The 15,006-nt window shown below is 34.2% G+C and overlaps 1 protein-coding gene across 1 annotated transcript in view; it reads right to left on the reverse strand.

Moving 5' to 3' along the window:
- PCDH15 (protocadherin related 15) overlaps positions 1-15,006 on the reverse strand; it is a 1,700,294-nt gene that overhangs the window by 342,423 nt on the left and 1,342,865 nt on the right. The window contains exon 13 of the mRNA XM_082719991.1: positions 2,496-2,604. Within this exon, the coding sequence (XP_082576117.1) occupies positions 2,496-2,604 (109 nt within the window). The remainder of the gene's footprint in view (positions 1-2,495; positions 2,605-15,006) is intronic.

Genomic DNA, 15,006 nt, shown 5'->3' on the forward strand with positions numbered 1-15,006 from the left:
TATTTAGCCTATTGGTTGTCCCAATTGTTATCTATCACTTCAGGCAGCAATAAAGTAAAAACACTTGCCTGTAACTGTTTTTGACAAACTCCTCTCCCATCTTCCCCTCCAGCTCCCAAATAAGGCTTTTTGTGCTGGGTGAAATCTGAGTCAGGTTTTCATGTGGGTTCTTCCAGAGAACCACCAAGTTTTGTTCTGCTTCTTCCAATGACTACCAGGCCACATTGGAGGGGGGTGGGCAGGTTGTTATTTTTTAGTGTTACTGCTAAACTAAAGAGCAGGCAATGGGAATCAGGCAAGTGAAAAATTCCACTGAGTTAAAAAAAAAGTTATTACAAAGAGTCATCTGTTTTTCTTGAATAAATGTTCCCTGGGTTGTTTTTAAGCCTTGGTTAATTTAGGAATTAATGACCCAAAATTATGATGTTCCCTTTTTTTAAAAACCAATTTTTCATTGCTTTTATGGAAGAGCAAATTTTCAGGAGTCTTTACTTGTCTATTTTCAATATCTTTACCTCGGATGGGTCCTTAAATTATTAAAACCTTAATCTAACATGTGCTATGATTTTAATTATATTGACTATAACAAACTTAAAGGGCTTCATTAAATATCCAACTCAGTGTTTGTAAAATCATAAGTGCCCAAACAAAAATAATTCAGTTCATCTAAATTTATGTCAGTTTCATTGAAAATTTTAGTTTACCAGAAGATTCTATTTTGTACTTATTAGTTGAGATTTTACTGTCACTTTTTTGCTCTTTAGTACATGTTCCAATTTAAACCTAAATTTCATCTTCCTAATAGTAAAACGTGAAAGGAGCATTGGTTGGACTGACTATCAGAGTTTTACTAATTCCCACCAACTGCCCTTCCCCATTTTGGGATGAAACAATTTCCATTTTAAGGCAGTAGTCAATTTTGAGGCTTTTTTTTTCAATTATGAATTTTTGACTTTGCTTATAGTTTGAATATCTTTCACTCATTTATCCCTGCTAATCCCACACCCCTCACCCATCCCAGATACAATGGTATCATTTTTCTTGAATAAAGCAACTGGACACATCATAGGAAACAATGGATTGAGCTTTTCAGGTTGCTGGGGGAATCAATAGGAGAAGAAATGATTCCAGAACTGATGATAGTTACAGTAGGACCTTAAATTTCATCCTTTGGACTTAGTACACGCTGTATCAGCCTTCTGGGTAATTTCTTCCTGGAAACCCTGATCTTTCTGCTGAAATAACTCTAAGCAATTTTCTCAGAAATACTTTGCACTTTCTTTCCATGATCTCATGTAATATGTGGTTCATAGGTTATTTCTAGTGCTTAGAACTAGGTGTTTGAATTTATCTTTGAACATGTTTCTAGCCATAGACTCCACCCCTCCCTAACCTAAAATATTTATCTCTCATCTTTGCATTTATAGTATTTAGCACAGTGACCGACATGGTGTCAACCCTTCTGTTAATGAGAGGAACAATGGCTATTTCTTTTTATCTATGCTAAGGCCCTTACAGATTTAAAAGATGGATGCTTATGTTCATAAGGTCTTTTTAAAAATGTAACAGTCTTATATATGTAACTGGCTTATGACAAGTGTGTAGTTCCAGAGACAACTTTCTTACAGACAACATTTCTAAGTGGGATATAACGTCATATTTGGAAATCTATCTAATGTTTGTAGACTGTTTATTACTATGCATGTGTGCACATACACAGGCTGAAGGCTTAGGATTAGAAAGGGGTTGAGGGCAATGAATGACTGAATAATCATTCTGAAGCATACTTCAAAAGCAACCTCTTCTTCATGAAGAGATTTATGATCTGTCTCACACGCATCTCTCTCTCTCTAGAGACTATAAACCATGCAAAGCAGCAACACCCGTATTTTAGCAAAAGTAATTTGAGAAGAGTATCATAATAAAATTCTCATCATTTTTGCTTTGGTACAATTACCAGTATATGCACAATGATGAACTAGAATAGCTCCTGTGAAATTTTTCCAGGAAAAATTAGCCAAGGGTATAATATATTGTGTACCCTTGGGTAATCATGGCCTTTCTCCCATATGGTTCCAAAAACCCTTATTTAATTCAGTCATATATTTTCAGAATTACATAATTACATTTAACCTATGGTAAAATACTAGTAGAGCAAACAGTATATATTTTCAATTAATTTTTTTTTCAAATTTTTCTTAGAGAATTCTTTATGAAGTAACACAGAGAAAACTACCAATATGTAGATTATTATTCATTTTTTTAAAGTGGCTTCACTTCTTCAATTAAAAAAAATTCCACGTTTTCTTCTACACATTTCACTAAAACTAATTCTAAGAGAAAAGCCGTTATTTTTAAATTCATTTTTACATAAAAATAGTAATTTCCAAGGCGATCAACTTTGTTATTAAAGGTGTTTCCTTTGATTTGAGACCGCTTTTTCTACATGGTTCGAGAGTGATGACTGAGAGTGTAAAATGTGAGTAAATACAAACCAACAAGGATGGAGTAGAGGATGCCTGGCCTATCTGATGGTGGCTGGATATTCCGGTCCTGGTCAACAGCTTGGATGGGCGGGGTAACAAGGATGGGGTTCAGTTCTTCCTGGAAAAAAATTCAGACAGTTTAGTTCAGCTTTATTATTAATGCCTCATGAAAAACTGACACTCAGGGATTGGGTATTATAGTTTGGACAGCTAGGTAATATCTGAGCTAGTATTACACTCAGGTTTCAGGGATTAGATATTATAGTCTGGACAGGCAGGTAATATCTGAGCTAGTACTCAAAATCAGGTTTCAAGATCTGTAACTTAACATATTAGACAATTTTGAATCTGAAGAAAGAGCAATGTGGCCTCAAGGTCAAAATGAAAAGACAGATTAATTATGCACTTAGAGAAAGATATCAATACAGTTTGACTCTTCCCTAGATATAATTAAATCAGAAAAAATGTGAGGCTATCAAGTATTATTTTTATCTGTGTTTAGACAAGATTTGTAAGAATATTTACACTTTTTTTTCTAAGATCGTGTTTCAAAATTTCACATAACTTAATTATATTAAGATAAAATCTTTAAAAAGTGATGCTTTAGTCAAATAACAATCAAAGCCCCATCATTGCAAATTTTATATAGTTAAAATTAATTCCATATCATGCATGTATATACATTTAACTTGTAGTTATCCATAAGAAGATGTTATTTAAAATAGCAATACATTTCTCTAAGTCCTTGTTTCCCAATATGATATTCAGAGGTGGACTTTCTCCTATCATGATAGGCAAACATTTTTCTGTTAAGAACCAGATAATAAATATGTTTAGGTTTTGCAGGACATAAAGTATCTGAGTCAGCTTTTCAACTCTGCCACTGTTAACACAAAAACAAGAAATGGGCATGACTATATTGCAATAAAACTTTATTTACAAAAACAAATGGTGAATAGGATGTGATTTGTTAACCCCTGTACTAAATTATAAGTTATAATTTATAACAGGTATGCTGAAAAAACAAATATGCACTCCACACAGATAAGTTTGTGATGCATAGTATTAAATAACTTTTCAAAAAGCTAATCTACTCTACTGCAGGTCTTTTCAGAGACTTATGTGCTAATTTGCATAATGACTGTCCAAGAAAGGGTTTTATTTGCACATTTTCTAGAATCACCCATTTACATCTTAAACTCTTACACTCCCTTAGAACACAGCTTGAGAAATACTGCTTTAAGTCTCTACAATGCTCAGGCCAAATATAATAATAATTCTATTTTTTAAAAGATGTTATTTATTTGAGAGAGAGAGACACAGTGAGAGAGGGAACACAAGCTACGGGAGTGGGAAAGGAAGTAGCAGGCCTACCCCTGAGCAGGGAACCTGATGTGGGGCTCGATCCCCAGGATCCTGGGATCATGACCTGAGCTGAAGGCAGATTTTTAACGACTGAGCCACCCAGGTGCCCCTATAATAGTAATTCTAAAGGGAAATAATGTCTATTTAAATATATAATTTCACATTCTAAGGAATCACTGCAATGTTACTTTAATTCTTCTCAAATGATAGAACCTTGACACATATCATGTACTTTCAAAGAAAATCAGTAATTTCTAATCTCAGCAGAAATGCACGGAGGTGCCATGCTAAAAAGGCAATGGTATTAAACTGTACTGTCTGATACTTAATTTTGATTAGTTATTATGTTAAGTGATGTTAAGTATAGCTATAGTACTAAAATATATTAAATTATTGAAGTTGCAATAATTAAAAATAATCACTGACCAATAATATGGAGTTCACATACATCTGAGGGACTCTGCCCAGTTCATAATCTCTCTTGGGCTCTCAGTAGTCTAAACATTATTAATATTTTCCTAAAACAGAGAGCTCCTGGTAGGGATAACTTTCTAATACGCTATTCACTTGCTGAAACGTGGATTCAGCACCATGAAAATATCAAGTCAGTATCAAAATTATGCCATTAAATCCAGATGACTACTATTTTGTTGTTGTTGCTGCTGTTTTCACAGAGTACAACACATTACAACAGAATACTTTTCTTAGACTCTTCCCCTTGCTCCCTGTTTCTGTCCCTCTTTTTCTGTTTTATGCTTTCTTTCCTCCCCCCTACCCTCCCCTCTCTCTCTCTCTCACTCAAACAGACACACACACCCCTTCCCAATTTCCATTTTACTTCCTCTGTAATCCTGGATTTCTCTTGGAACTGATAAAAATCCAAAGCTCTTCAAAGTACGTTATATTTGAATGCAGGAGTTAAGGGCTGACAGCTCATCCCAGACATTTTTTCAAAGGAATCTGAGCGTTAAAGTCTCCGTAGAGCTAAGCTACTTCAATCTGGTTCAACTAGCAAATCTGTGGTAGCTTTTCCCAAAGTACAGGTCGATTCAGACCTTGCGAAGCCATTTCCAACCTCAGAATTTTTTTTGCAATCCATTCCTCCTTCCCATGCTCAGGGAAATATATGAAGGGACCCTCAGTTTCTGTTGTTGGAAATAACTTACCCAGAATTAACAAAAATTGAGTCTGAGCTCTTCTGGGAGAGGGTCCCAGCTGATCACCTTTACTCCACTGTTTCTGTGGAGCTGCTAAATGCCCACGCCTACGTGGTTTTAGTTTTGGTAATAAGCTATATAGTTTAAAATCCTCTCCTGTGCAATCTAAAGTTGTTAGGATGAGCAATGGGGTTTTAGTCATATAATTTAAAATTATGTGAACAATAGATAAAACTAAACATAACATGGTAAACAAAACCCAGAGGGAGGGAGAGGTGCTAATAGCATTGCTCATCTTTCATAGTCGGTTATTAATAAATACATGGTGAGAACTGAAGAAATAAAAGGAAGCAAGTGTGCTATTTAGAATCAGAAGATTTAAAAATGCAAATACCAAAGTGTCCACGACTCAGGAGACTGGATCTAGAAGTGAAGGTAGGAGCGACGAAAGGTATTTATTTAAAAGCCATGTAGTCCCATTTCACTATGTAGTTACCATACCCTGAACTTACTTTTAATATTACAAATACATAAATTGTACTAGTGAGAATAAAATCAACCCTCTGGGTGAAGTCTTCAATAAGTCTCTGGAAATTTGGGAGGACCATAGCTATCTTGAATAACTCGTTAGGACTGACTTGCCTCACGCTATAAAGACTAGCAACTTACCTTAAGAAAAACTACTCTCCTTTTTTGTTAAAGATTTATTTATTCATTTTAGAGAGAAGCTCCACACAGGACTCAATCTCCCAAACTTGAGATCATGACCTGAGCTGAAATCAAGAGTCTGAGGACCATCCAGGTGCCCCAGAAAAACTATTTTTCTTATGCTACCATTAATGAGGTTTTTTTTTTTTTTAGAAAATTTGGGTTTAAAGGCGAAGAATGAATTCTCAGATATAATTTCTGAGATTATCTCCCACGTACATACGGGTCTCTGAATCTTGAGAATTTTTAACATGAGCAACAAGTAACATTAAAGGATACTGTGTTTTGTTTAGAATGACACTGTTAAAATATTTAATATAATTTCTCATAAAGATAAAGTAACATTTAAACCAGAGTAGGAAAATTATATGTGCACTCATTAGAAGAAACAACATAAGAACATGCATCATTTTTTTAACTTTTCTATCATCAAAAATCTCTATATTAGATGCAGCCAAGCACTGGAAGGGCATACAGATAAGCAAGAAAATCCTAGAGGGACACAATTCCTTAGAATAAGCAAGAATTTTTTGGAAAAAGCAAAAAGTTTATGGAAAAAAAAAATGTAGGGACTCCTGGGTGGCTCAGTCAGTGAAGCATCTGCCTTTGGCTTAAGTCATGATCCCAGGGTCCTGGGATCGAGCCCAGCATCTGGCTCCCTGCTCAGCAAGGAGTCTGCTTCTCCCTCTGCCTCTTAGGCCTTCCCTGTCTTCTCTCTTTCTCTTTCAAATAAATAAACAAATAAAATCTTAAAAAAAAAAAAGAAAAAAAAACAAGCATGTAATCATTTACAAGGTTAGCAAACATTATATACTCATTTAATACGTTCTTGTCACTTTGTATTCTACTGAATTACAGTAGAATAACCTGGTAAGAGATCGGTACTCTCAGGTGGACTCTGAGGAAACAGCCCAGTGGTAGCTACTGTGAGAACAACCTTCACGGGTCTTGTGAAAAGGCGAGCACCTATGAGATACGTTTCCTTTAAAGAAACATTCTCTTCAAGTAGATAGTAACTACTGCTCCTTATTTCTCCTGTCCCTTTATTTATCTTAGCTTCTAATTTTACTGTTGGATTCAGAAGAATTATGCTCAAGAAATTAGAAATTCACCCATGGCTTGAATATGCTTGGGCGTCCTTAAGGAGAGGATTAAGAGGATCCTCTATGCTGGCATAATTATTGGAATCACTCTTCACTGGAAACTCTGTTGGCCAATCTGTGCAAACACAACCCACAGCCTAGTGCGAACAGTATGCAACATAGTTGATTATCAAGTTGAATTCCTGGAGTCACATTAAAAAGGCACCTAAACACCTTGTCCCTAAAGCAGGTCTGCCTTTCTCAGTCTTATTTGCCTTTGAGAAGTCCTGTCTCCAGAATTCTGTTCCTGCTAATGGGTGCATTTTACAAGTGAACAGAAGAGCAGGCTTGCATTCCCGTGCTCCTTGAATTAGCCCTTAAATTTCCTGACATATTTAGTAATGGTGATTCACCCCTAAAATGATTTAGGTCTACATAACGAGATTCATGTCATAAGGATAATCATAGAATCTATCAAACAGTAACAAAAAGATTGTCTACAGTAGAATGTTCTCTGATTCTATGATTTTAAGACCCAAGATTATTGTGCTAGAGACACATGCTTCATGATCATTTGCTGGAGAGGTGCCTTGTCTTTTCAATAGAACTAAGACCATGTTTTCATGTTCAACTCTTGAATTCTTTTGAGAAAGAATTAGAGGTAATTAGAGGGTTGGGGTCAGTGAGGACTACTTATTCCTTCTATGTGTTTCAGTCCCAATTCTGTTGTATGTCTATGTGTAGATATATCTGTATCTATTTACATAGATAATAAGTAAAAATGCATTCACAAGCAATCACAAAAGAAGATTAAGGAAACTGATCTGTAGATTTAAGGAAGCCCCAACTCTTTTTTTCTTTTAGGTGTTCAAACTATAACCTTGCATAAAAAGTACATTCAAGGGAAGAGATTTCGGTGGTAGAATGCTTTCACCATTTTAACCAGCGTCAAACAAAGAAAAGTCATGGTCTACAGGACTGTGAGATCCATTCTATCTCATCCCAAAAGTTCAAAACACACATAATTCTCTTGGTTCCTAAATCTGTTTCCTGGGCAGGTAGACTGCCTTTGAATAATTTTAGCCAATTCTTATATCTTAAATAGTTTTCATTTCACCAATGGAAACTAATCAGTATCATTTATCATACAAGCCAACGGGGTAGTGAGTTTTGAAAATAAAAGCTTACATTTGACATTTAGTAACTTGATTAGTAAGGCTTTTGGCCTCAGTGAAGATAGAGGTAGAATTTAAAGCACTCTTTAAATTCTAAATTTTCTTTAAAAAGTTTTAAATATTCTTCTACTCAGCATTAGAGTGATAGCTTTATATGAGTAACAGACACATAATATTACACTGAACCCATGATAGTATTTTAAATTAAATGAGAACATCATAATAGTCTTCAAGAGTGGTCAATAGAAAGGCTTGCCCTGTTACAGTGGAAAACCCTGGAGAGGGCACAGTAAGAAACAATCTTCTAAGGGTAAACTGAGCTCAAAATACCACATGTGTCTCTAACATAAGAGTCAAGCTTGTATATATTTTTTAATTATTATAATTCTTAATTTGGACTTTCAAATGGTCACCCTTCTATTTATAGAATACTAGACTCATCATTGTTTAGCTATATGGTCTATATATATTTCTTTAAGATTTTATTTATTTATTTGACAGAGAGAGATACAGTGAGAGAGGGAATAGAAGCAGGGAGAGCGGGAGAGGGAGAAGCAGGCTTCCTGCGGAGCAGGGAGACCACTGCAGGGCTTGATTCCAGGACCCTAGGATCATGACTTGAGCCGAAGGCAGACGCTTAACGACTGAGCCACCCAGGCGGCCCTATGTGGTCTATATTTTAATCAAATAATAATCTTACAGTATTAAGAAAGCAGATAATTATGTTAGAATAATAAAAACCTCACCATCACCTATAAATATATGCAAGCAGTGATAATTAAGTGATTTAAAATGTTAGCAAGCTATATAATATCTAATTATTGAATGTTATTCTTAAATTCCTTTCATTAATTTTATGTGTTCTTTACACTTAAATACTTCCTTTTTTATATCCTTAAGAAATTTTTAACACCAAATTTGTATTTCAAATCTATTACACACCTCCTTTAATGAAAGAATAAAGTTTAGAGTTTATGAAAGAAAATGTAGTGGACATTGTTATCTCATATACTGTAAATGTGTTATTTTCCTGCAAGCTTTTGAAAATATTTAGCCAAATTGTTGTTTGTTTCTATACATTAACTGACACAGAAAGGAAGAATGGCTGTGTTCATGCATACTCTCATATAAACACATACACACTTAACACACTCCCTTAAGATGCCGAACCACCATTTCTGCTTTTTCTTTGATTAGTTTTGCTTTTTTCAAGTGGCAGAAATACTGGGTTGCTTGAAAAAAAAAAAGATTTATATATAAGTATATATTTACATATAAGTATAGGAAAAATATTTTAAAATGTTCTATTCTCTGTGAACACTAAACAAAACAAAACAGTATTAAGGTGGGTGACGTGGGACAAACCAAGTAAGTTGAACTTCCTTCCTATGGGATCACAGAAGACACACAGTAGAACATTCACATATGCCTTTGAACCTTATATACTAAAACATCTATGATGTCTGATTCTTTTCAGTCTTCCAGTTTTGATAATAATCATCTCTAGAATAGAAGAGCCGAGAGCCCACATGAAATATTCTGACCGTCATGAACCACGAAGAGCATCAGCTTCTCCTGATCACTGAAACTTTACATCACACATTAAAGGAAACAAGCAAAACTACTGCAAAACAGATACTTTGTTGTATCATTTTCATGAGCACACCAGGCCTGCTTCATGTCAGACTCTTTCTTATTCTGATGTGTCTCTGAAAAATTGTTTGAGATATATTTTTATATTTTACATATTACAAAACATTTTACATATTTTTACGTAATATACCCTGATGGCATGCTGTGTTGAACATAATTCCAATTGCATATTTTACTAATATTTGATTTTTTAACTAATACTCCCCTTCTTCTCAAAACATTTCTTTGAATCTTTGCCTTTTAAAATCATTTCTTTGCTTAGACTTAAGAAATGTAGTTTGAGCTATTTATTTTACAAAAATTATGAAATACATGCTCAGACATGTGTTTATAAGGATTATTTGTTACAGCCTACAACTTGCCTTTTAAGAATACACTTTATATGGAAGTACTATATATAACAGACTTTTATAAATCATAAATTCATAGCATGATGAATTATCACAGTTACATTTAATTCTAAATGCTACTGACAAGAAGAAATAGAATACTGCCCATGTATCAGAAGCCCTATATTATCTATTTTCTATGAATTGCTACTGTCCCTTTCATCCTAAATATAACCTGCCTTCTAATATCATAAATAGTATTTTTTAATTTAAAAAAAATTATTTGTCTTAAGGTGTTATAAATAGAATTATATCATGTGGTGTGACTACTAACTTTCTTCATTTATTAGGTCTTACATGATACGCATGTGTACAAGAGTTAGGACCATAAAGTGTCGTTTCCACATACTCATTTCAATGGAAGTACTGTGTTCCATGAGAGAGACGTAGACAACTTTCTCTCCTCTTCACACTGGTGATGGCGTTTGGGTTGTTTCTAGCACATGCTTGACAAAGAGTGCCGTGCCCTTCTGCATGTCTTCTTACACATGAATATATTTGGATTAAATATGAGAATCCAATTGCTGGACCTGCATGTGTTCTGCCACACAGTTTTCTAAGCTAATCCTATTGGCTTACAGTCTTTACTGAGTGCTCCCTAGCTTTGCAGACAGTTGATAATTCCAGTTGTTTTAAGACTTAACCATTCTGGTAAGTCTGTACTGTTATCTCAGAGTGATTTGAACTCTTTTACAATGTGTGACATTTGTGAGGTGTTGGTTCATGTCTTTTGTGCATTTTTCTATCTTTTTCTCACTGGCTCATTAGAGCTCTTTATATATTACAGTGTTAAGTCTTTGGTCAGCTTACTGTTTGGTAGACATTATATCCCAACTCTGTTGCTTACACTTAGACCCTATTAATGTTGTTATGTTGAAGGAAAGTTCCTAATTTTAATATAGTCCCATTTATCCCTTTCTCTTTTCATTTATACTTGGCTCTTTCCTCTACCTGTACACTACTGTGACCCGAGGTATAGTGGATAATTTTCTTTATGTATTTCTATACAGAGAATACTGTACTCTTCCTTATTAAGATTTATCAAACACTCATGTTAGCTGTATGTCTGAGTCTGCTTGCCTATAGCTTTCCTGAATGCAGGGAAAGGCCATATGGAAAGTACCAGAAATATTTAGGGCACATCGGCACTTAAGAAATGTTGACTAGCGACGCCTGGGTGGCTCAGTCAGCTAAGTGTCTGCCTTTGGCTCAGATCATAATCACAGGGTCACAATCCTAGGGATCAAGTCCCCATTGGGGTCCTGCTCTGGGGGAAGTCTGCTTCTTTCCTGCCTGCCGCCTTCGCTCTCTCTCTTTCTGTCTGTCCAATAAATAAATAAAATCTTAGGGGAAAAAAAAAGAAGTTGAATAAAGGACTTCTCCATTCTATAGTATTACAAGGATTCTTGAGCCTCACAGACCTAGCCTTGCTTTCTGCATTCCTGTAAGACCTCCAAATACACATACTGATGTTTTATAAGCATTTCCTTACTATACTAAGATCTATCTCAAGCTCACAAAATTACTACACCCAACTAAACTGAAAAATGGGGTCTTCACGAGAGTATCTCAAAATACGCAGATGTGGGTTCAAAGTGCTTCATGGAGATGGCCTTTCAGTGACACCAACAGTTTCACAAACATTGCAATAGATTGAGTGGTGAGCTCCAGCATCCTACAGGAAAGCATTTCAAACTTGCTAAATAAGTAGCTGTAGCACTTTTCAGTAAGTTATTTAATCCCTCAGATCTTGAATCATAATTTCACAGTGAGGTTAACAATATCTACATTCTATTAATTGGTCTAAGGATTCATGAAAGACAGTATATTAAAAAAAATAAGTGCCACGCTTAGTAATGGATATTATTATAGTATTATTAAAATTACCTCATTAATTTAGTTGGCATTAAAATTGACTCCAAGTTATAAGCAGAGAGAGATGGAAATTTTTTCATGTCAAATTGGAAGCTAATTTGAGCATATCTTGCTCAGTTTTCTGAAAACATGACACCGACATGAATTTTGAAGGTTTTACTTAAAATTGCATAACTGATCAAATGTTTGAGGGAATGAAGGGGGACTCTCATTACTATTTGATCTTAAACCAAGATTTAGATGCAAAACCTGCAAAGCAAATTTTCTAATGATTATACTTAACCATAATTTTAAGATAGTGTATCAGAGAGTTTGAATATTCACTTAAAATGAACATTTCACTTTATTAAATTGAAGCTTCAGTGAAATTCTTTCCTATACACTCAGATACATTAGTCTTACATCCAATTTATAAACACATTCCCTATGCTTTGATTACAGAAATGTTGTGATAACTCCTTAATTTATTAATAAGTTCCTATGGAGAGGCTCATAGTCACAGCGACTCAAAGCATATGTACACAGTTTCCTCTAGAATTTCTTTTATAAAGATGTATATTGATGAATATTAAGAGAAACCTCTGACAGAAAACTCACATGATCAAGTGTTATGAGTCAAATATTCAAAATAACAAGAATCAGAGAATTTCAAGTATGTGTAGCTTGAATAGAGCACACTTCGATCCATGTATTGGGGTGAGGCTGGTGGAGATACAGGTTACGTGTGCATCTGATGGAGTGTGGACAAGGGAGCTAAAACAAACAAACAAACAAACAAAACAACCCACAACCCACAATCAATAGGTAGATAGATGGATGAGAAACTGATAATCAATAATTTGGGGAGAGTCATTCAAGTAACTTAAAAACAATATAGTTTAATTTTCATATTGTTGGTGATGGAAAACATCTACAGGTAAATAACAAAAAAAATGTTTTTGTCTTTCTGATGAAGAAAAAATTATCACAGAGTGTCCTCTAAGTATAGATACAAAGAGAAAATATTTTAAACCCTGCAAACCAGTGCCAGCATGTTCAGGTATTTTCTATCAGCATTTGTCACCTATGTATTCTGCATATTGTCATCTATGTACCTACTTAGGTGATCTTTCAGGACTTTATGTGTATAAATTTTGTTGAGTCTTTTACCTCTCATTACTTCATAATCCTGTTCTGAGCCAATACATATGTTTTGAAAACACAATTTGCAATAATATGCAGCCTGCACTAATGTTATAAATTAGGCTCTCTAGCTATACACTCGAGTTGTTTGGACTGTGCTCATTATTTTTCTGTGTCGTTAGTTATTTCCTTGGGTTAAATTCCTAGACGTGGAATTTCTGGATCAAGGAATGAGAGCACGTTGAAATCCTTTGTACAAATTGCCGGATGGTGTTCCAGAAAGACTGTGATGGTTTATTTCCTCCTCAGTAGTGTGTGAGTGTTTATAACAGCACATGTTTGTCAATATTGAGTGTGATATATGCCTAGGGAATTGCTAAATAAATGTGAGGTTTAATTCTGCATTTCTTTGGTTGCTAGCATAATTTATGTGATATATTTATCTCTGATTCTTCTGTTCATTTATTTTGTCTAACTTTTTTTTTTAATTTTGGTATTTAAAAATTTTATTTCCATGGCATATGTGCCTAGGACAGAAATCAACACTTTGTTAGTAATCTTACAATTTTTTTTTTTGTTTTAGTGTGTTGTTTGCCTTTTAATGTTCTTTGTTTTTGACATCTAGAAGCTTGGCATTTTTATGTATTCAAATATATCCCTCTTTCCTTTTTTGACTTCTGCTTAGATAGTCTTTCACCATCTGAAAGTTATATAAAGGCTGCATTCTATTTACTTTCAAGTATTATGGTTGCAACATTTTAAGTTTAATGTTTCAATCTATCAAGAAAGTTGAATACTAAGAATTTAATGTTCATCAAACTGTGGTTGGAATTTTACCCCCTCCTTTTGTTTAACTAGTTCTAAACACTCTCTTTGCTTTCACCCTTCTTCTCTGCCTTAAACAGACGTCATAGAAAATTTAATCTCTTTCAAAAACCTAACAATCCCAGGTTTCTATCATATTCTATCATACACTGCTTTACAAATCTTAATTTGACCATGACTATGATGATTTAAAATAGCAATTCAGACTTGCTTTATCGTGTAAGACCTGTGAAGGTCAGGAACATATGTGTGTGGAAAGTAGACATTGGAAGAACATATGATGATTTAAAATAGGGAATTAGATCCAGATAATCTAGGTTTATAGAAAACTAGCAACAAGATTCATAGAAATAAATAAGATGGAATTCCAAACAAGAAAATACCATCTAACTGCATTTGTTGTCTCTAATTTGTGACATTTCTACTTTCTAGTCCCAAACACACACACACACACACACACACATTGCTGCCCTTGATAATAAAATTTGAGAATTGAAAACTACTATTAAAAATTATTAGTTATAGCTTACTATTATTCCTATTATTTATATTTTACATTTCCTTTAAGAATTATTTTATACTCCTGCTCTCATACATATGTATTATACATGTATACATTTATAAATTTATAATGAAGTTTTACTGGGTTACATTTATACTACATTTTGTTTTATTGGTTTTAATGCTCACATCTAAACATTTGTATCATAATTTACTTATTTTTTAAATTCTTTATTTTTGTTTAACAATTGGCCAACTGACACAACCTTGACTATTTTTTCAGGTAAGAACATGTGAGTCCATGTAGATGTTAGAATGTCAGGTGCTACATACCTGAATGAAAATTTGACTGAATTTGAGGTTCTCGCTTCACAAAATTTCCTCTATTTTCTCCTATGGAGCATATTTCTGAATTGTAACTAATATTTGCTTTCTTCTTCTGTTCGTTTGCTTTAACTATCTGGTAGAAATTCTCTTTTATCTTGGAATGAACATAGTACACCAGGGGCTTTCCAAGGATTAGTTCCCTTGCCTTCACTGTGTTTCATCATTTGAACACCTTGGATCTGTAAACATAGGGTCTTTACAAAATTCTAAAGTTCTTTTCTTATTCTTATTCTTTCTACAGTGTTTTTGTTATTGTACATGCTCATTTTATCCAATCAATG

This window comes from Mustela nivalis, assembly GCF_964662115.1.
Source record: "Mustela nivalis genome assembly, chromosome: 2".
Taxonomy (NCBI): Eukaryota; Metazoa; Chordata; class Mammalia; order Carnivora; family Mustelidae; genus Mustela; species Mustela nivalis.